This window comes from Ursus americanus, chromosome 26 (assembly GCF_024610735.1).
Source record: "Ursus americanus isolate L20-20 chromosome 26, mUrsAme1.1.p, whole genome shotgun sequence".
Lineage (NCBI taxonomy): Eukaryota > Metazoa > Chordata > Mammalia > Carnivora > Ursidae > Ursus > Ursus americanus.
In genome coordinates, this window is record NC_142152.1 from 40,973,176 (window position 1) to 40,995,465 (window position 22,290).

Genomic DNA, 22,290 nt, shown 5'->3' on the forward strand with positions numbered 1-22,290 from the left:
CCTCAGCTCAGTCTCCCCCTGGCAGAGGCAGCACCGCCCTCAGACTGCCGGCTCGGGAAGAGCCCACGCAGCTCTGCGGTCACCCCAAAGTCTGCCAGAGTCCGCCGCGCTGCTTGACCTGAGCCTGTGCCTCATGAGCTCCGGGAGCCTGGGTGAGGCTCTCAGGAGACAGAACAGGGCAGACACGAGAAAGGGCCTCCCCAGGGCTGTGGGGAACCAGGCGGGCCTTGTCCCTGCCGCGCCTGAGCCGCCTGTCCTGTCCCTCAGCCATCCGGCAGGAGCTGAGCGGGATCAGCACCTCATAACGCCCTCGGCCCCGGCTGCCGCCGCCGGGACACCAGGCCAGCGGACGGCGGGGGACATCGAGGAGCCCGGCCGGCCCCAGGCCTCCAGCACACGCAGGCACCCACTGAAGCCGGGGTGGGCTTCGTTTCAAAGTCTTAACCGGTGATAAAATATTAAAATGAGGAAACAAGTTCAATTCTGGATTTTTTTAGATTCTACCTGACACAGAACACCAGGTCACTCGCCTTTTTTGTATTTTATATCTGCCTATTTAAGTGTACATTTCTCCGGGTCTATAGAGGACTCCCCAGATCACGCGCTTCGTTAGATGGTTTCCGAGTTTTCTCCTAGGTGATGCTGTTAGCACCTCGGCTGGCAGTGGCGAGCCGTCCCCAGCGTCGTGGTGGTGAAGTCTGTCCACGCACCGCGGTGTCTGTGTCCACGTGGTAATAAACGCTTACTGTCCACACCCCCGGCTCTGGCTCAGTCTCTCACGCCGGCTCTCGGCCACTCAGGCTTAGGATGCCCCCTTCTGGGTAAAAGCCCACAACGCCGTGGGCAGGAGCAGCAGGAAAGAGGCCGCGGCCTTGGTGGGTAGCTGGGCTGAATGCAGACAGGGGAAGGTGGAGGGAGAGCCGGGGCGCTCAGGCACTTCCAGCCGGGTGTCGGGGGGGGGGGGTGTCGCCCCCCACACCCTCCCCTGAGCCAGGCCGCGTGCCACCCACACCTGGAGCACCAGAGGGGCTGGCTCCATTCTGACCACAGCGCGGGGACTGGCGGCTTGGACTTAGCAAGGCAGCGGTGAAGTGAAAGGCAGGCTGCGTCGTCCAGGGAGGACCATGGCCCTGCCCTGCACCCCCACCAAAGGCACATCCCAGAACTTCCCAGACCGTGCGAGTTCCCCTCTGGAGCCAGAGAGGACTGCCCCTGGGCCAGGAGCAAGGCCCCAGCCAGTGGGCAGGCCTGGAAAGGTTGCACCATCTCCTGGCCCCCAGGGACACAGCAGTTGGCCCAGCCGTCCAGGGTGGGAGGGTCGGGGGTGGGCTCAGGGGGAGGGGATGAGGCGGGGGCCCCCAGTCTGGCTAACAGGGGACTGCTGTTTTCTGGCCAGGCTCTGGACACCCCAACTCATTGCTCCCAACAACCCTAAAGACGGGAGTAGGAGGGTCTTGCCTGTTGGGGGTGAGCAGCCTGAGCCCCGATCTCAGAGTGGCTGCCCCCCCGCCGGGTGCAGCAGCAGTTCTAACCCAGGGTGGCAGATTCTGCCCCCCAAGACCCGGGAATCCTGTCGTCTTGGGTTGGCGGCGGGGTGGGGGGTTGCTGGCAGGTGGTGACAGAGCACACCCCTCTCCCCGTACAGCCCCCGAGCAGCCCCCAGGCCTGCTGCTGGAGGAGCTGTGCTCCTGGATCCCCTGACTCAGGCCAGCCTGTTTGCATGGGGAGGGACCGCCCGCCCAGGCAGCTGCGCTTCCCTCACACCGGTGGCCTCTTCCCGGGGCCATCTCAGCGTTTAGGGGACAGGGGTGCCTGGCACCACGAGGCCACTCCCAGCCCTGGGCGGGAAGTCCTTGCTCAGCACCTGCCAGGTCCCAGGCAGGGGGGCTGCAACATGCCTTCCTCCCGGCCCTCCCTCTCCTGGGTCAGCTAGCACAGCCCCACTGCGCCCCTCCAGGAAGCGGTCCTCAGCCTCCCCAGGCTCAGGGGCCCAGGCACCCCTCCTGCTGCCTGCCTGGCAGCCTCCGGGAGACCAAGACCCCACCCTACCCCACCCCATCCCTTGCAGCCCTGTAGGCTTCAGCCTTGCCCCCATCAGTCAGGACAGGGTCATCACCAAGGACACCAGCCTGCTGCCCCCAGAGCTACAGTTCACTGAGCCAGTCACCTGTCCAGCCACCTGTCTACCCTCCGTCCATCCATCTGGCCTGCAGCACCCATTCCTGAAGATCTCTTCAAGTCCTACGGGAGCTGGTCATGGAGACAGACCCCACCCCGTCCCGCCCCAATCCTCGGGGGCTCAGGGAGGGCTTCCCTCAGGCCAAGGCCTCAAGGGGAAGCAGGAGCAGGGGCCCGGCTGAGGGGAGGCAGCTGTCTGCAGCACTCAGCAGGGACGGAGCGGAGGACAGACTGCTAAGGAGGGGCTTTGGGGCCCCATGGACCGCCACCCCCCCGGGGTGTGCAGGGGCCACCCACAAAGGCAGGACCCCCGGGGACACTGCCTAACCACAGAGCATGGAGAGCCTTAGTCCCTGAGGGCGGAAAGCAGGGGTGCTGTGGTCCCAGGCTGGCCGGGAAGGAGGCACGCAGGCCTGAGGTCCACGGGGCGGGGGGGGGGGGGGGCTGGGGCCTTGACTGCCGCTGGGAAGCACGGTCTGCGGGTGTGAAAACAAACACTGAGCCGAATTTAGGTTCTGGGAACAGCAGAGAAATCCCCTCCGTGGAGACTGCGGCACGGAGCCCCCAGGGTGGGGCCAGGCCTCTCTCCCCAAGGCCCAGAAGAGGAGGGCCCGGCCGGGGGTCTCCAGGCTGCAGTCTGTGCCCCGTGGTCCCGGGCTCTGGGACACAGCGCAGCCAGGGTGTGGGAACCAAATGCAGCCAAACCAGTTCCAGGCACTGGGCTGGGGGTGGGGCGGGCAGGGCCAGCCAGGTCTGCGCAGGGGAGCAGGTGGGGCAGCGCCGCTAGGGTTGCGCGGGGTCCGTCCACTTAGGCAGCCCGGGGCTCACAGACGGTCCTCGGCCAGCTTGCACACCCGTTTCACCCTGGCGAAGGGCCCCAGGGAGTCCTCGAGCACGAAATCCCAGAGCACCTTCACCCACGAGTGGTGCTGTGGCAGGTGGTCGTAGTACTCAGGGGCGATCTTGCGCACCTGCGGAGAGGGCGACAGGCTCAGAGGCCGGGGCCGGGCACACGCCCCCTGCCATGCACACACACACGTGAGCACACGAGCGTGCGTGCACACACACACGCACACACACGGTCGCCGCCCAGGGCACCCGTGTCCAGCACAGCCAGGCAGCTGGGTACTGCCTGACGGAGAGGGGCCGCTGGCCTGGGACACCCCACAGACCCTGAGCCCCCTGCCCCAAGCAGGGGTGAGGAATTAAAAATGCACCCTCCCCTCCCTGGAGCCCATGCCAAGTTTCTGATCCAGGAGCCCAGGGCCGGGCTTTCCTTCCCCCAAGCACCTGCGGACTTCTGAGACCCAGCCTGGCTTGAGTTCCGCTGAGCCACAGTCACAGCCACGTTCCTCTGCCCAGCGTCCCCTGCCCTCTCCTGCCCCTCTGGCCTCAGCTGACACCAGGCCCCCACCCCACGGCCCTCCTGCCAGCCTTAGTGTTTCCCATTGCCCAAATGCGTATCACGCACACCTCTGCCTCTAGCCTCCTGCCCCCCTCTGCTCCCACACCCTCAGCACGCTTCCTCCAGGAAGCACTCCCAGCCTCAGCCTACACAGGCGCCACCACCGCGCGCTATCTGCCGGGGACGCCCTTCACTCCCCCCAACGGGGATGCATCCAGTGCTCAGGGCCTGCACCCAGTGCTCAGAAACACAGGGGCTCAGGAGACCAGACGACCGGCTTGAGGCGTGAGCAGGGAACCCTGACTTTGCCTGGGAGAAGTAGAGAAGGTCACAGCTAAGGGGTGCTTCTGTGGCCACCTGGGGTCCAGATCCTGGCTCTGCCACTTCCCGAGGCAGGGCCGTCCCGTCTGAGCCTCCGCCTTGTCTGTGAAATGTGGATAATGGGGAATGAGAACGCCTGCTGCACAGGCCGGGGCTGAGGCTGAGATGGTGCCTGGCACACAGCAGGACCTCAGGAGCGTCGGGAGGGGAGGAGGGCCGGGGGCTGCACAGCCAGGGCTGGACACACGGGCAGTCGGACTCCAGAGTCCCATGGCCAGGGCATGCCCAAACAGGTGCTCACACACGACCACACACACACTCAGACACACGGGCGTGCACACAGGGCCGGCACACACAGACTATTCCAACACTCCCACACCCTCCCCACTGATGCACCCTCCAGCCACCCTGTGGTCCACACCACCCCCGCTCTCTCTAAAGCCAGCGTCAGACCAGAGCTCCGGCCCAGACCCTGGGGTCACAAAGGACCAGGCCCACCCCCTCTGTGTGCCATGAGGGGGCCCTGGAGGGCCACAAGGCAGTGCCGAGAAATGATCAGGGACAGGGACGTGGGAGCCAGGAAGGGGAGGTGTTTCGCATGCAGAATGGCTATGCCACCCCGTCTTAAGGAAGGGAAAGCCGAGGCACAGACAGGGCAAGGGGCTTGCCCAAGGACGTCCAGCCTGGGTTCATACAGGTTTTCATTCCCCACCCGCCGGCCCTCAAGCCCCTGCCCTCCCGGAATCCTCCTGCTTATTCTGCGGCCAGGCCCCTGCCTATCCCATGGGGCCTCTCCCGCCGCCCTGGGACCACCCCGCAGCCAGACGGCCATCAGCAAGGCCTAGAGAGCCCGGGTGTGGCCCCGCCCCCGGCCCGCGTACCAGCGGCAGGTTGCAGCCGGGGATGCTGGGGAAGTCATGGTGCTCCACGTGGTAGCCCACGTTGAAGGTGATCCAGTTGAGCGGCCCATAGTAGGAGTACGTCTCGTGGCCCTTGAGGAACATGTAGTGCTCGGCCACGAAGTGGCCCGAGATGGGGTGCAGGCCCAGGCCGAGCAGGGAGCTGGCCAGCAGGTAGGCCACCGGCTTGAGCCCCCACAGCGCGAAGATGGCGGCGTCGGCGGCCAGCTGCACCAGGGCGTTGAGCACCTCCATGCGGGTCACGGCCTTGGGGTGCACGCACAGCGGCCGCAGCGAGTAGAAGAAGGGCTGCAGGGCCAGCCAGAGCAGCTTGCGGGCCGGCGTGCAGAAGAGCCAGCCCTCCAGGCGCGTGGGCACGTCCACGTCCAGCCCGTGGCCGCCCAGGTAGCGGTGGTGGTCCACGTGGTACTTCTTGAAGGAGGCGGCGTAGGGCACGCCCACCGGCAGGTTGGCGAACACGGCGAGCCAGCGGTTGTGCGCCGCGCGGCCGGAGCCAAAGGCCGCGTTGTGCGAGATGTCGTGGATGGCGAGCGTCAGCGAGTGGTTCACGCAGCCGCCGAACGCGTAGGCCCAGAAGAGCAGCCAGCGCCACGCCAGGTTTTGCGCCAGCCGGCAGGCCAGGAGCTGCGCCAGCACCAGCCCCAGCACTGCCCACTTGAGCCGGGGGTCGGGCCGCATCAGCGCCTTGATGGCCGGGTACTTGGCTGCGGGACGGAGGAGACGGCGCGGTGAGGCGGGGCGCTGGCCGCAGGGCCCCCCCCATGCGGCTCGGCCTCCCCCCGCCCCCTCGCAGTTCTCCTGCCGCCTTCCCTCCCTCCTCGCACCACCCCTGAAGGCCCCGGGCAGGGACACGAGGGTCCCTCGAAGACCCAGCATCGGGGGACCCCTGGAGCCGCAGAGGCAGGCACCCCTGCCTCCCCACCACCTGGGGGCCCCGGTGAGACTTCCCAGAGCCGGGGGAAGGGGTCTTTGCCACTGGCCTACAGAAAAAGCAGGTGTCACCCCGAGTCACAGAAACGTAATGGCCAAAATGAAAGCAGCGGCCGAGGCTGCAGGCGACGCACACTGGTGCTGCTGGGGCTTCCAGCCGAGCGAGGGGGGCCTTGGAGGGCACGGGGGTGGCCAGGGGCGGGGGCGTGGAGGGCAGGGGCGGGGCGTGGAGGGCTCTGGCTCTGGCTGCAGTGTTTCAGCTCTTAAACAAGATCTAAGGAAACATGATAAAATGATGAATGCATTTATTTTGGGGTGGGGGGGTGCTCGTTACAGAATCCTTTGTACTTTTCTGTATTTTGTTTAACAGGAAAGAAAAAGACAATGATGGTGGGAATGGGCCAAGCAGGGGAGGGCCTTCCGGCCAGAAGCAGCCAGACCCTGCAGGGGTAGCACAAGAGTGGGGGGGGTGCCCTTGGGGCAAGACAACTGTGCCTTCCAGAAACCTCCCTGGCTGCTCCATGGAGGGAGGAAGGAGTCTGGTGCTGTGTCCAGGGGTGGGGATGGACAGGGCCGGGGGTCATCCCGTGCTCAGGGTGGCAGAGGCTCCCGGCTCTGCTCTGTGCCCTGGTTCCCAGGCCGTCTGAGGCAGAGCCGCGCTGTGCTTCACGGATAGGGAAACTGAGGCTCATGGCAGCGGGGCCAATCCCGGGCACCCTCAACAAAGCCAGTGCTGGTCTCCAGTGTTTTAACCCCTCCTGCCCCCAGAGCAGCCAGGCAGCCTCGGGCTCACCCTCCCTAGGCTGGGGCCCAGGAACAGGGCCTGGAACCAGCCAGACAAAGGGCAAATCCTGCCCAGCCCTGTCCTCCAACTGACCCAGGAAGTTACTTCCCCTTTGTGCTTAGAAGGGAAGGATGTGACAGCTTGCCTCAGTTGCCCAAGGTCCCCACAGCCAGGCCCCTCCGCCCTCTTCCCAGCCCACAAACCTTTCTGAGAGAGCCACCCAGCAATGAGCGGGCTGCCTTAGAGGTAGTGAGCTGCCTGTCCCTGGGAGTGTACAAGCAGAAACACAACAGGGGCAAAGGGAGTCTTCCCCAGTCCAAAGGGAGACTCAGGCTTGAAATCCTCCTGCCTGAGCTGCCACCCCACAAGCCCATCCTGCAGTTAGTCGTGATCTTGCTGTGTGCCCGGGGCTACATGCCACCCTCTCTGGACCTCGGTGTCCCAGTGTGTGATGGCAGGGGTGTGATGTGCTTCACAGGGTATCTGTCCGCACAGAACGATTCCTGGCTCCATGACAGCAAAACGCCCATATCTGCTGGAGATGCCACGGGGAGTTGGGGTTCCCAAGTCAAGGAACCCCAAGCCACCTCTGCCCCGAAAGCCAAGAGAATCCCCCAGGCAGCGCTCCCCCAGCGCCCCCACCAAGCCTTCGCCTCATCTGGCAGCTACAGCGGTCTGGGCTCTACCCCAGCGAGCAGTGGCTCTCCACGGCCCTAAGGACAGCCTTCAAGTGGCCGAGGTGGGGTCTGAACCCCACGGTGGACAGAACCAGGGCTCCCTGCTCCCCCGCCCATAGCTCCCACTGCAGCTGCCCTCCCCTTGCACACAGAGGCCACCTCCGCAGGCGCCAGCGATAGCTGCAGCCCCTGCCCCTGGGGCCTCCAAGCTGCACAAAGCCACAGGGCCCTTTGATCCCAGAGCTCTCTCCCTGAGGCTTGGCCAAGCACCCGCCAGGATGGTGGTCAGAGCACACGTGTAGACGCAGGACTTCGGAAAAAGCAAGCCAGCCAAGCGACAGGTGACCAACCTCAGCCCCACTCAACAGGGAGCACAGGAGCCACAGCATCCCAGGGGGCCGGGAGAGAGCAGCATTCAGAGCGGGTTCCAATCCTCACTCCAGGTGAGGGTTTACTATCCAGAATATATAAAGATTTCCTACAACTCAATAATGAAAACAAACCACCCAATGTAAAATGGGCAAAGGACTGGAACAGGCACATCTCCAAAGATGTGCAACCAGCCAAGGAGGACACGGAAAGATGCCCCCCGTCAGTCGTCAGCAGGGAAATGCAAACTGAAACCACAGATGAGATCCCACCTCCCCCCAGGATGGGCAGAATTGAACACAGACAAGAGCGAGTGTCGGCAAGGCTGTGGGGACACCGGAGCCCTCGTTCGGACGCTGCCGGTGGGGATGCAACGCGGGGGCGGCTGCCGTGGAGAACCATCTGGCAGTTCCTCCGACACTTCAGTGCCAACTTCAGTGCCATACGGAAATTTCACGTCTAGATACAGACCCGATGGGCTATAAATCGGGGACACATGCAAATACTTGGACCCCAACGTTCATTGAACTATTCACAGCAGCCAGAAGCTGAAACCGACCCCAAAGCCCCTCCACAGGTGACCAGCTAAACAAAATGTGGTCTGTCCACGCAACGGAAGGTCATTCAGCCAAAAAAGGAATAAAACCTCCAGTCAAAAAATAATTAAGTCCCGAGGGTGTAAGGTGTAACACGGGGAGACCACGGTTAGTAACATATGATGGGGGCGCCTGGGTGCTGCGGCTGGTTGAGCGTCCGACTCTTGGTTTCAGCTCAGGTCACGATCTCGTTGCGAGACCAAACCCCACGCTGGGCGTGGAGCCTACTTAGAAAAAAAAAAAAAAAAGCAGATCTTAAAAGTTCTCATCAAGAGCTTTTCTCACCCGAGAACGCAAGAACAGACGTTTTTAGAACTCCGTATGGTGACGGGTGTTAAACAGACTCTCGGTGGCGATCATTTTCACCGCAGACCGAGCCGTCATGTCGTGCGCCTGAAACTATACCACGTTCTATGTAATTACACCCAATAAAAAACGTCTCTACTGAACGTTCCACCGTCCCTACTTCACACCGCCGGCACCCCACTCCTGCTCCCTGAAACTGATTCCCAAGCAAACGACCGGCTCCCCCACGAAACTGTTTAGAAGGAAGGAAGTGCTGATCCAGGCTACACACGGATGAGCCTCGAAGACCTGAGGCCGCGTGAGAGACGCCAGCCACACAGGCCACGTGCCTACAACGAGAGAGGGATGGAGAACAGGCCGTTCCCAGAGACAGAATGGAGCGGCTGTGAGGGGCTGGGGAGGGTGGAGGGGTGAGGAGGGGTGAGGAGGGCTGGGGAGGGCTGGGGGCAGGAACGGGTCTGCGTGGAGCCATGAGGTGGATTTGGAAATAGCCACGGTTCACGACGCCCTGAATGCCACCAAATCAGACACGTCAACGTGGTTCCATGTGGCAAAATGTCGGTTCTATGTATTTTACCACAGTGAGAAAAAAGTTGAAGAAAACCTGGCTGCTCGGGCCGGTGAGCTCGGCGGCGGGGCTGGGGGCCACCGGCGGGGCTGACAGGTAAGGCTCAGTGGCCGGGCAGGTGCGCACAGCGGCCCGGCTGCGGGGCGACCACGGGCGCGCTGGGAGGCCGGCCCCGCGGAGCCGTGTCGTCGGGGCACAGGGACCGCAAGGGGACAGAGCACCAGGCTGCCGAGCGGCCTCCCCCCGGGCCTGCCCGCTCTGCCTCGTGGCCTCTGGCGGCGCGCCCGCGTGCTGGGCGGTGAGCCGGCTGCCCCGAAGGCCAGAGCCCCGCCGCGTGCCTGGCGCCCCGCGCAGGCAGAGGAAGACTCGGGTGGCCCGTGCCACCTTAACCCAGGAGACCCCGTTCACAAGGTGGACAGCGGTACCACTGGCAATGTGGGGGGGAGGGGGTGGGCAGGATAATGGCCCCCAAAGACACCCACTTCCCAATCCCGCAACCTGAGCGGGTTCCGTCCCCGGCAAGGGAGAACCAAGGCTGCACAGGGGAGTCGGCGAGCTAGCAGCTGACCTTACAACAGGAGGGTGACCCGGATCATCCCGGTGCAGGTGCAGGCAGGAGAGCGGGTCCCGGGGGAACTGGGAAGGACCCCATCTGCCCCTGCGGGTTGTGCAGGTGGAGGTGGAGGAGGGGCCGCGACCCCAGGAGTACAGGTGCCTGCAAAGCTGGAAAGGCCTGGAAATGGCTTCCTCCCCGCAGCCCCCAGGGGCGTGGCCCTGCCACACCCTGACTTCAGCCCTGTGAGAGCCGTGTCAGACTTCCGACCCTCCAGAACTGTTAGAGAACACGTGTGTGCTGTCTGACACCCCCCAGTTTGTGGTCACCTGTCACCGCGACCCAAGGAAACTCAGGGCACCTAGACCAGGGATGAGGAAATGGTGAGCGCCCCCGCAGCTGGGCGAGCCACGGGGCCTACCCTTTGGCCTTCCTCCGTCCTGGCACCTGGTGCAGGCCCCACAGCCCACCAGCCCCAACCAAGGGGGACGAGCCAGCCCGCCTGGCGTCATCCCACCAGGTGCGACAAGAAACAAAAGGTCCCAAGTCTGGGAGCCGGACGGGCGGCCATGTGGGCCCCACTTGGGAGGGGGAACAGGGGGCAGGCCTCATCCCAGCTTGTTCTCTCCCAAAAGGGGGTCAGAATGAGAGCAGCCACTTTAGAAAGTACGCCTGTATTGCCTGGGAAGAGAGGGGATTCCGGGGGGGGGGGGTCCAGCAGCCATGGTGAGGTGCAGCAGGACAAAGAAATGGCTTCATGATGGCCAGGGCAACGAGGAAGCACTGGCTACCCCAGCCATCAGGAATGCACTCCACCCACAGCCCAGGGCCAGGGAAACCGTGTGCAGGGTCCCCTGGACCTTTGCACAGCTGCCTGTCAGGTTGGGACCACAGGTCACAGGGCTCCCTCTCGCCAGGGGCAGCCCCTGGGCACCAGCCTCCCCCTCTGGGCAACCAGGAGCCTGGCCCTCACCTCCCCAGGCACACCTAGAAGCCCTAGGTAGCTGGAGGCCACCAGCTTCTCTCAGGCTGGTTCCCAGGCTCACCCTTGGAAAGAGGCCAAGCCTGGGGCAGGAGGGTGGGGCAGGCCACACCTGCGCCAGGTAAGCAGCCTGGCATGCTCTGAGGCAGAGGGACCCCAGCTCTGGGATCGAGGCCAGCAAAAAGGCCACTCCTGTGCTCCCCGGAAGCAGCTCTGACCTTGGACGGTGGGCTCCAGATGCCCCATCTGTCCAACAAAGGCAGTAATCCTACCGGTGAGAAGCAAAGGAGTGCACCCCCAAGGTCCCACCCCTGCCGAGTCCACCTGCAGGGAGCCCAGAGCCCCTTCCTCCTTCTCCTAACAGTTTCCCAAAGACTCAGCTGCCCCCCACTCGGGGGGCCACACTGCCTCCCAGCCTTGTCTCCACACCTGCAAGACACTCCTGCCTGCCCATCAGGGCTATGGTGAGGCGGGATGATGGTTCTGGGCCCTGCAAGCTCTTTCACTGTTACTAAATGAAGCTTTCTGAGCTGAAGGTAAAAATGTCCTACTTCTGATCTTTGGGGTCGTGGGTGCTACTCTTGCAGGCGATCTGGCACAGCTTGCTGTGACCTACGCAACAGGCCCAGCCACCCTGCTGGAAGCAATGAAAGATGGGGCCGACATCCAAGCTGGACTCCAGGCTGTGCAGGGGCGATCCCCTACAAGGGGCCAAGCACGTGCGCCCCAGATCACCTCCATGCCTCCCGGACCACCGTGCAGGGAGGAGCCCAGCAGCCACCAATGAGAAGGCAGAGCCCAGGGGCCTTGGCTGAAGTGTATGTGGGGCGAGACACCAGAAGGGCTCCAAGATGGTGCCCAGGGAGCTGGGAGCCCAGTGGATTCTGGAGGCGGCACGGGCTGGCAGGGCCTGCTGGAGACCCAGGCCTTCCGTGGAGACCCAGGGAGACCCCATCTTAGGAGTGGGGCTGCACAGCGCTGGGCTCCATCTTCTCAGGGCCGCCGGAGAGGGGGACTGCCCGAAGAGGAGGGAGAGAAGCACATACTGCCCCCTGGCAGCCCCGTGGAGGAGCCCCGGCCCTGAGCTGGACGCCCAAGCCTGGCCCAAGCCCAGGCTCTGCCCCGCTGTGGGACCCCAGCTGACCTCAGGGGTGCCAGGCCCACTCAGGCCTCCAGCTCAGAGACAGCAGTAGCTGGACTAGGACTGGTATGCTTCGAGAGCTCTCGGCTCCACGGGGGAGCCTAGAGCCCAGCATGGACAGCCACCTGGAACCAGAGACAAACAGACCCATGCAAATGTCTGTCAGCGGAGGCCCCGGGCGCGGCCCAAGGCAACCGGGCAACTGGCCATGAACAACAGCCATTGTTAGAAGTCACGCTGCCAGGACCTGACACGGAAAGGAGGGTCTGAGGTCCAGGGAGGCTCAGGGAAACGTCGGACCGAGCAGGGTAAGGCCCATACTGCCAAGACTTGGCCTCAGGACCCCAGCTCCAGGCCTGCAGGATGCACGCCGGGGCCCAGGCGAGGGCTGGGACGCCAGCAGCCACTCTGTGCAGGCCATCTGACACACTCATTCTGCCTTCACCACCCTGCCCGGGAGGGGGCAATCCCCCCGTTGCAGAGATGGGGAGACAGCGTTTCCACCACGGTGAGACAACGTGCCTCATTTCCAGAGCCTCCCCTACCCCCCAGAGAGCTGGAAAGAGCACTCTGCGGGATACTCAGGCCCCAGGGGACCCGTGTCCTGCGGCCGAGCCCTGTGGTCGCCAGGGCAAAGCGTCCAGAGAAAATCCCGGGTCCCAGATCAGGAGACTTGCATGCGGCCCGGCTCAGCCCCACTGCGGGGTGACCTTGGGCATGTCCCTGTCCCGATCTGGGCCTACTTCTCACTCTCCACCTTGAAGGTGCTGGCTCTGACGGTCTTGGGGCTGTGAGCATGTGGAGGCATGCCCGGGCCGCTGGGCGTGGGGAAGCTTGGTGCAATAGGGCTCTGACGTACATGCATCACATGGACGCACAGACTCGCTCACAGGACCCAGAGAGCAGAGCAGGAGGACAGGCCTGCTGGGCCCCAAGTGCCCCCGCACCAGTCCCCAGGAACAGCCTTACCGTGGACACTGGGTCATCCCCAAACTTCGCCTGACAAAGCTGGCCAGCGGGAGGGGAGGCAGAAGCAGGCAGCTGGTCAGGGAGGCTGCTGGGCCCTTACCCTCCAGAGGCACCCAAGGAGGTCCCAAGGCCGAGCACCGGGCTCCTCCTCCCAGATGCAGGCCTTCTGCCCGCCCGCTGCTGACCGCTGGCCTCTGGCAGGGGTCCCAGGAGCACACGGGGCTTCTTCCCACCAACACTCTGGGCCCTTCTGTGCGCCCAGGCCTGGCACTATTTGGACTGCATACTCCTACCACCTCCCCAAAGAGACCAAATGCCACCGTGTGACAGTACCGATAGCTACAGGGGAGGTCCTTGTCATTGCCCTTCATCACCTAAGTACACCCAACTCTAGAACATTCCATCGCACACGGCGGCTCACTGCTGCCCACCTGCTTCCCAGCCAGGTGCCCAGAGCTCTTTCCCTCACATCCCCCACCCACTGGTAAGTAACTTGACGACTCTCCCAACAAAGGCACCTAAAGCCCTCTTAATCCCCTCCTTCCTAAAGGGCTTCCTCGCAGCCTTGCCCCAGCTCAGCGGCCTTCCCACCGCACGTCTCCCTCCTCCTGCTCCTTTCAGAGCCAGGAGGCAAGCCCAACCCTGTCTGGTCAGTGTGGGAGGCACTGTGGGGACATGGCTCGACGCGGAACGTGTGGAAAGTGGCCCAAAGTGCCTTTGGGAACCACTGAACCCGCCTCCTCACCGGCCTCTCACTAAACCTGCTTTTTGTTCAGTGACCAGTATTTGCTGAAGGTCTTTGCCAGCCAGGCCCGGATCCCAGAGATGGGAGGGGCTCCCCAGCTGCGTGGGGTGGGGTGCTGTGCCCACGGGGCGTCCCAAGAAAGGGGGACACACACACACACACACACACGCACACACACACGCACAGGCATCTGACATCGGAGCCGAAACCCCGAGGATGGAGGGTCGGGGTGTGAGAACCCGGGGGGCGGGTGGGGGGACTGCCCGAGTTCCAAGGGATCTTCCAGGTGATGAAAATACTCCCCAACTGGATTAGATGATTTCACTAAAGTCACTGGCCTGTGCCTTTCAAATGAGGGAATTTACGGTATGTAAAACATGCCTCATAAAAGCTGGTACATATTAACGAGCAAGGGGAAAGGCAGGCCAGGGAAGGACGTGGCACGCACGGCCGTGTGGAGGCCAGGATCCGGAGCCCACAGCTGTGCCTGTGTCCTGTGGCAGGGGCAGTGGCTCTCTTCAGGCGCCAGGGACAGAAGAGGGTGGACGAGAGGCCTGTCTGCCTCTGCAACGGCTGGGGACCCCGGCAAGTGACTGACCCCACAGGGAGCGTCCAGAAGGCAGACAGAAGAAAGGAAAGGCAAAGATGCTCCTTACATGTGACAAACACAGGGCCACTAGAAGTCATATAGGAACCCTTACCCAACGGGAACAAGGACTAGGATTGCTCGGGTGGAAAAAGGAGCCGGGACAGGACAAGAAAGTTCCCAAGGGAAGACAGACAGTGAGATCAAGCAAGAATCCTCAGCCTCAGAAACCCGCTTGGAGATGTGGGTTCCATTGGGTTGTCTCCCAGCTCCCCGGCTGGCCAGGGCGAGCCCCGGAGGGAAGAGCCGGAGCTGGCAGGTCCCAGGCAGTGCGGGAGGGAGGGAAACCCGGGGCTTCTGGCAGCCTTTGCGCTGGCAGCGCTAAACCCTCAAGCCGTGCTGTCGCCCACCTGTCCGGGGAGCGGAGCGCTGCGGGCCAGGCCCAGGGAACGCAGTGGTGGCAGAGGCGGGCAGGCCTGCCCTCAGGAGGCTCAGGCGGGGGACAGTGAAAGCAGCAGCCCCACAGACGCCCATGGTTACAGAAGGGCCAGGGCCAGGAGCTGAAGGCACCTTGCAGGATGGTGAGGGAGGCCAGTGGAGCAGGTGCCCGGAGGGGAGGGGAGCACTGCAGGCCACCCACATGCACTCCTCTTTTCCCAAATCCCTGCTCAGCAAGCCATGCTGGTCGCTTGAAATTGGCCACGACAGAAATATTTGCAGAAACTGCCAAGTGCCAATTTGCAAATCAGGGGTTTTTGTTCCCTCCAGAGAGTACCAGCATAATACTCTGTGTGTGTGTGTGTGTGTGTGTGTGTGTGTGTGTGTGTGTGTGTGTGTGTTGTTAGGATGTTTCTGAGAAAAGGACATTTAGGCTGAGACCTGAGGGACACATAGGATTTTGGCACATGAAGAACAGGGGGAAAGAATTCAAGCAGAAGGAACAGCAACTGAAAAAACCCTGAGAACGGAAATGGGCAGATGGGGTACTGTCCACAAAACAGCCAGAGAACAAGTCAGGAGAAAGGGCGGGGGCCAGACATGGGGCGCCCCACAGGCCAGGGCAGAGGTGAGATTTTTCTAGAAGGGGAAGCCCTTGCAGGACTGCAGCAGGGGAGGATATAATCAGGCCAAAGAGGGTCCGCGAGTCAGCCCTGAGTGACCACGGTCCGTGCTACCGTGCCCCCGTGTTCCAGCCTGCCTCCCTCCCTGCCCACCCAACTCAGGGTTACAGCACCTCTTCTTTACTTGGCCAGCCACTTCTCTCTGCCCTGACTATGTGATATGGTGGGGGCTTGCCCATCACAGCCCCTGCCCACTGACCAGCCATCCGACTCACAGCTCTGGCCAGAGACAGTGGCTCCACAGTCATGCTCCTCGGGTCAGGAGGCCAGGGAGGCACTCTCTTTCTTCCGTGGAATCTCAGAGTTGGGTGGACCCCGCCTGGCAGGGACACGGGACAAGGACAGAAGGGCCTCCTGGCCTGCCTGCTCCCCACCCCTGGAGCCAGCATCTCTGTGGTTGGGCGGGGAGAGTTCACGAACTCCCCCCCACCAAGGGCTTCAGCCGGTTCTGTTCTGGATCTTACCACTGGCCCTGAGAAAGCCCCAGCAGGGGCCTTTCCTAGGCAAATAACCCAACAATTGCCAAGAGTCTTACTTCCTTGTTTCCTCTTTTGTTTTCCTTTGATTATTTGAATTTGTTTGTGTTTCGTTCTGTTCTGTTTTGTTTTGTTTTATCATGCATGTGCCCTGTTTTCATAAGAAAAAAAAATCACAAAGCTATTTGTTTTTAAAGACAAACCCAAAGCCTGCTTCTTTACACAGCCACGCCTGGCTTGGCCTCTGGTCCCCGTGGAATCACAGTCCTGCTGGTTCTGTTCCTGCCTTCAAAGTACAGGGAGGCTCAGCGGTGGCCAGGGAGACGTGGCTCTTAGGGGCTGCGTGGGACTCCATTTACTCAGGACGCTGTGCCCTGGGGGAGCCTGTCCCCACTGAGGCAGGAGCTGGAGACGGACTCTGGTTCTGCCTCCGAGAGCGGCAGAGCCGTCTAGGTGCAAGGGCCTCCCCCGGGTTCTGACCCCCTCCCAGATCGGGATCTTTACCGAGCATCCATGGCCCCCAGGGGCAGCAGCCTTCCGGGTGGGGCTGGAACACAGATTCAAGCAGTTCACTGCACACCAGCCCGGTCTCGGCAGTCTCCCGTCTGTGCGGCCCCATCCAAGTCGCTTCCCCTCTCTGAGCCTCCCCTCTGCTTCTCTAAAGAGGTCCTAGCAGTTACACACACAATTACTCTCGGGCTGGGAGGGCACGGGCGGAGAGGCGAAAAGGCATTCCCTGTCCTTGGGGAGAACTCCGGCCTGTCTGCCAGAGGTAGTAATTATCGTCGGAGCTAACATTTATGGTAACATTTATTGCGTGCCTAGCTAAGCACTTAACACTACCTCATTTAATCTGTACAACTCTGTAAGGAATAATAACCCCTTTTAACTCAACCAAGCCTCCATTTGCTCATCTGATGATGGACCCGCCCAGGGTCACACGGCTAATGAGTGAGTAGCGTGAGGTGCCTGCCAGGAGATGAGCTCCACAGCCAAGCTCCAGACCCCTGGCGGTCTGCTGCCCACGGAGGTAAGAACCTTGATGGGGGCAGCCTCGGAGGGAAATCCCAGAGGAATGCCCTTACCCAGCCGAGGCTAAAGGCCAGGAGGGCAGTCAGGGGGCCTTCCTGCAGGAAATGGGACTGAGCAAGGGCCCTAACAAAATTTCAGTGGCATTCTTCAGAGAACCAGAACAAATAATTCTAAAATGTCTATGGGACCACAATGAATAGCCACAGCAACCTTGAGAAAAAAAGAACAAAGTCAGAGGCACCACGCTCCTGGATTTCAAACCAGACTACAAAGCTGAAGTAATCAAAACAGTACAAGTGAGCATAAAAATAAACACACAGACCAACGGAACAGAATAGGGAGCCCAGAAACAAACCGACAGGCGTGTGGTCACTTGATCCGCAGCCACAGAGGCAGAACAGGCAACGGGCAAAAGACGGGCTCAGCAACAAACGGTGCTGGGGAGACTGGACAGCGACGTGCAGAAGGCAGCCGGGCCGCTCTCTTACACCCCGCGCAAAAATAAACCCAAAATGGCTTGAAGACTTGAATGTAAGACGGGAAAGCCAAAGACTTTAGGCGGTAAGCTCCTTGACATCAGTCTCGGCGATAATCTTTTTGGATTTCACACTGGAAGTAAAGGCAACATAAGTGAAAATAAAACGAATGGGCCTGCATCAAACTAAAAACCTTTTGCACAGTGAAAGAAACCAACAACAAAACAAAAAGGCAGCCCAGGGAATGGGGAGATATTTGCAAATCACATGCCCAAGAAGAGTATAATATCCAAAGTATACAAAGAACTCATACAACTCAACAGCAAACCAACAAAAATCTGATCAAAACTCGAATACACATTGTTCCACGGAAGACGTACCAACCAGCACGTGGAAAGATGCCCAGCATCACTCATAAGGATCAGCAAATCAAAACAGGTCACCGCACACCTGTCGGAATGGCTAGAATCAACAACACGGGAAACAACAGGTGCTGGCGAAGATGCGAAGAAAGGGGAGCCCTCGCGCTGTCGGTGGGAATGCAAACTGGTGCGGCCACTCTGGAAGGGGTTGGAGGTTCCTCAAAAAAATTAAACTAGAACTACCCTACCACGATCCAGCAATTTCACGTCTCAGTATTTATCCAAAGAAAGCAGAAACACAGATTCGAAAAGATACATGCATCCCCTCTTCATTGCAGCATTCTGTACGAGAGCCGAGATAGGGAAGCAATCAGTGTCCGTCACAGATGGGGATGAAGAAGACGCGGCACATACACAGTCAAAAGCTACTCAGCCATGACAAAGAATGAAATTTGGCAACAACACGGGTGGACCCTGAGGGTACTGTGATAAGTGAAGAATGTCAGACAGACACAGACCAATACCGCATGATCCCACTTATATGTGGAATCTAAAAGACGAAACCAAACCAAACCCAGACTCAAAAGACAAAACCAAACCCACCCAGATTGGCGGTTGCCAGAGGGGAGGGGCACGGAGGGATGGGTGAAGCGATCAAGAAGTACCAACTTCTAGTTACAAAGTAAATAAGTGATGGGAATATCATGTACAGCAAGGGGACCACAGTCCACAAAATCGTGGTAACTTTGTACGGTGACTAACAGTAACTAGACTTACACCCGAAACTTATTACTAACATATTATATGTCAATTATACTTCAATAAAATTTACAAAACCAAAGAGCCAGTGGGGCAGAGCAGTTCTTCCTGCTCTGGACATCCAGGCAAGGCACGAGCTGTCAAATGCTGGGGAGTAAGGGGAAGTGGTACATTCCAAGTTCATGAGTTCAAAACCAGACGTGAACAGAGGAATCCACAGCACCCAGTGGAAACTGGAATGAGCTGAAGTTCCCTGGAGTGTCAGCCCCTGAGATCTGGTGCCATCCCCGCTGGCCCAAATCACCTCCTCTCCTCCAAGGCTTCCAGGCTTCCCTGCCACCCTGTCCAGGAAGCTTCCCCTATTGGTTTCAGGGCCCATGCCTTCTCTCTTCAGAGAGAGATCCTTTTCTCCATGTGTTGGGGTGCTGGGTACCACACTGGGCATCTTTTAACATTCAAGATCTCCTTTTAACATTGCACCCTCTCTGCTAAACAGGATGACTATGCCCGTTTTGCAGATTCAGAAAGTGAGTCTGCAGCCCAGAGGGTCTGGACCCCTCCAGGCAGCTCTGCAGGCCTGGATGAGTCACCCAGCCTTCTCCACCTGGGCCCAGGTGCCCAGTGAGCCCTGTAACAGCAAGGTAGGGGAGCCAGGGGAGGGGAAGGAAATGGAGGCTTGCCTCAGCCCTGCTGAGGGGAGCAGCCAAGACACCTGCCCTCTAGGGAGAGGCAGGACCAGATGATCACCAAGACCCCTCCGAGCCACCTGGAGAAGTTCACAGGTGTAGGGGAGGATGCTGCCACAGGTCAGACCGCAGTAGTGCTGGGTTATTGTTCACCTCACAGCAGAAAACCACGAAAGTCACAGACCCACCCAGTGGTCTCCAGCCAGGGGGCAGCCACAGAGCACAGCCCTGCACTAACCATGCAGTGTATCTGGTGTCTGAGAGCTTTCAACGTAACAGGATGGATATTTCATAGTCTTGGAGTGGGGCAGGAAGACAGCAAAGGGAAAACTCTAAAGAAAAAAACCAATCCATCTGAATGCATGGGGGGAAAAAAGCTTCCGTGAGAGCAAAAGACAACGGGAAAAATATTTGCAACACGTAAGACAAAGAGTTAAAAGCCCGCTGTACAAAGAGCTCTAACAATCAACAAGTGAGAGACCAACCCAAGAGAAAAAAGAAAAAATTAAAGTGGCCAAATAAGCATTGGAAACAATCATCCCCAAACTGCAAATTAAACACAATGAAATAGCACATGTCGCCTAGTCAGTCTGATTAAAAGGTTTGCCAACCCCAGGTGTAGGCGAGGGAGTGTGGAAACCACGGCCTGGGCATTTCTTGGGAGGGAGGGTGGTGTGTCCACCCTGCTGCAAGCAGGCCTGGCGCTGTGGGGGCAATTTGGTGACATCCAGTAAAAACCGTTCTGGAGGTGTGAGCCCTTTTACGCGGAGTTCCCGGTAAAGAGACTGTATGTACATCCCGGGTCTAAAAGGCGCCACTGGCTTGACTGACCACAACTACGTTGGTAAAAACGACTTTGCAGGACACTAAATGACAAAGGGGGGCGACCACCATGTACTAAGCTATAAAATACATGGCAGGATGGACAAATGGCATTCTCTGGCATAATCTTTGTGGGTTTTTTCTTAAGGTGTATTTCTCGTTCCGCGCTTGCTTCCTTCCCGGCGTTCATCCTGCCCTAAACTCCGGTACCAGGCTGAACTCAGCGGCCTCTGGAGACCCAGGAGCTCTCCCTTCGAGGGGAAGACGGTGCATCCCGCACACGGACGGTCCCCTGGGGACGCACCCCTGCCCCGCCACGTCCCCGCGCCCCGAGTTCGTGCCCAGAACCCGCGGCCCACCACCGGGATGCTGCAGCTGAGGCGCGCTCCCCAGGAGCTCGGATCCGGGCTCGGGTCCTCGGATCCTGGACCCCAGGACGGAGGCAGAGACGCCGAGAGGAGTTTCCGACCCAGGCAGGGGGACCCTCGGGACCCGAGCCAAGGATCCCTGGGGGAGGAGGAGTGGCGCTCCCACCCTCCCTGAAGCAGGGGCCGAGGAGTGCCCGCTGGGCACCGGGGCCGGCGCCACAGCCACCGCCGGGCTCGGGCTGGCCCGCGTCTCCCAACGGCCCCGCGGGGCTGTCCCCACCCGCGGCAGGGCCCGGGCAGCGCTCACCGAGCATCTCTTTGCGCCGCTGCGTGTGCGGCTGGTCGGTGTAGACCCACTCGAAGTCGGTCCGGCCCGCGCGGTTGCCCATGGTGGGGCCAGGAGCGCTGCACAAAGCGCGGTGCACGGCTCGGCTCCCCTCCACCTGTCTGCCCAACCACGCGCTGCGCGGGGACCAGTTTGCGGCTCGGGGCGGGGCCGGGGGCGGGGCCTCTCGCGGGGGCGGGGCCAGGTGCGCCCCCGAGGCGCGAGGGGCGGGGCCCGCGGGGCAGGGGCTTGGCCCAGACCTGAGGCGGGTGGCGGCGGCTCCCCAGCCTCGATCACGTCGGCTGGACGTGGGACTAGTAGCGCGCCACCCGCGGGAGTCCCCGGCCCCCAGGTCGTGCGGGGACGCCCCGGTGCGCTCGCAACCCCCCACCCCGCCTGGCTCGCCCACGGCCGGTCGTCGGGTTTCACGCACGCCCCAGCCGGCGGAGCGCCTGTTCTCCCCGCGGCCCAGACGCACTGGCTCGCCCGACGCCCCTGCCTCCCGGGACAAGCCCGGGTTAGCGCCCACTTGGGGTGGGGGTAGGGGTCAGGAGGCTAGAGATGAAATGCTTGCGACCGCGCGAGCAAACGGAAGGTGCTAGGAAAGATTCACCGCAGCAAAGCTCCCTTCCCCTACCTGTCCCCTCCCCGGGCCTCTCACGCAGCCACCACCACCCGGTGGCAGATGACATGTCTGTGGCAACCGCAGGGCGGTGAGTGAGCCCCACCCCTACCTTCAGGAAAATCGAGGGACACAGGGACACAGACACGGAGGAGGCCTATTATGACTCAGGGTGAGATGAGCCGTGACACAGGGAGGGGTAGCTAGCTAGGGTCCCGCAGAGGGGTCTCTTGCATTGGGCCCTGAAGGGTGAGTAGGAGTCAACAGCTAGAAAAGGGGAGGGGCACTGCGGGTGGAGGGAACAGCAGATGAAAAGGCTCAGAAGCTTGGAAGAACCCTGACATTTTTGAAATAATAGAGTCCAGGGTTTGGGGGAGTGGGGGTACAGGGTTCCTCATTTTCACCTTTTCAGGGATTCCTCTCACTCCTTGGGAGCTTTGTAGGGTTTGGCCAGTTCGTCTTTGTAGAGCCTGTAATGCCCGGCCTGTACTGGGAGCTGTCTGGGTAGCAGACCGGCCTGGCAGCCACAGGTGCCACAAGGCAGGGAGGCAATAGTGGGGAGTTTCCCTCCAGTCTCCTGGAAGTCCATGGCCCAGGGGTGTGGTACACTTGGCAGGCCTCCCTCAGCCCAGGGCCAAACGCGGTCCTGGCCTGAGCTGGAGAGCAAAGCAACTGTGTGTGGGCATCCCGTGGCAGCCAGCCACCTGCCGGGTCAGGTATAGGAAAGTGGGCCCGCACAGAGGTTGGATTTCCAATCCAACAGGAAGACCCTCGGCGCCTAGTGTTGCCACCACCCCTTGCAGCACCCGACAGGGTCACCTGGCCCCGCTTGCACAGCCTCAAAAACAGAACTCACCGCTCCCCAGGGCAACCTGTCCTATTCTCAGCCAGAGGGACCCTCCCACCAGCTGGCACTTTACAGATGAGTAAACGGAGGCTCAGAGCTCAAATGGGCCTTGCCTAACTACACAAGAATAAGCAGCAAAGCAGGGACAGGCCCCTGATCTTTGACTTGAAAAGCCCAAAGTCAGCATGTTGGCCCCCATGTTCCACTCAGTGAGATCTGGGTCCCGGCTCTGCCCTCTGGGATACCATCATGACTGCCAGCCACCCTGCCCCAGGGACAGGGATCAGAAAACTTCATTCGCACATCTACCCCAAGACTCAATCTGTCCGGGTGGAAACTAGCCCAGTGCCTCTATTAAGGAAAC

The 22,290-nt window shown here is 60.9% G+C and overlaps 2 protein-coding genes across 3 annotated transcripts in view; one reads left to right on the forward strand and one right to left on the reverse strand.

Moving 5' to 3' along the window:
* Positions 1–754, forward strand: part of EVL (Enah/Vasp-like) — a 143,517-nt gene extending 142,763 nt beyond the window's left edge. For both annotated transcript variants that reach the window (XM_045775439.2, XM_045775438.2), the window contains exon 14: positions 268–754. In XM_045775439.2, the coding sequence (XP_045631395.1) occupies positions 268–305 (38 nt within the window). In that variant the 3' untranslated portion in view covers positions 306–754. The remainder of the gene's footprint in view (positions 1–267) is intronic.
* Positions 477–20,586, reverse strand: DEGS2 (delta 4-desaturase, sphingolipid 2). The gene is made up of 3 exons (XM_045775442.2): positions 20,440–20,586; positions 4,786–5,528; positions 477–3,149 (listed from the first exon to the last, which is right to left on the reverse strand). The coding sequence occupies exons 1-3, from the start codon at positions 20,519–20,521 to the stop codon at positions 3,003–3,005; spliced, it is 972 nt and encodes a 323-aa protein (XP_045631398.2). The 5' UTR covers positions 20,522–20,586; the 3' UTR covers positions 477–3,002.
* Between the last annotated feature and the right edge of the window lie 1,704 nt (positions 20,587–22,290).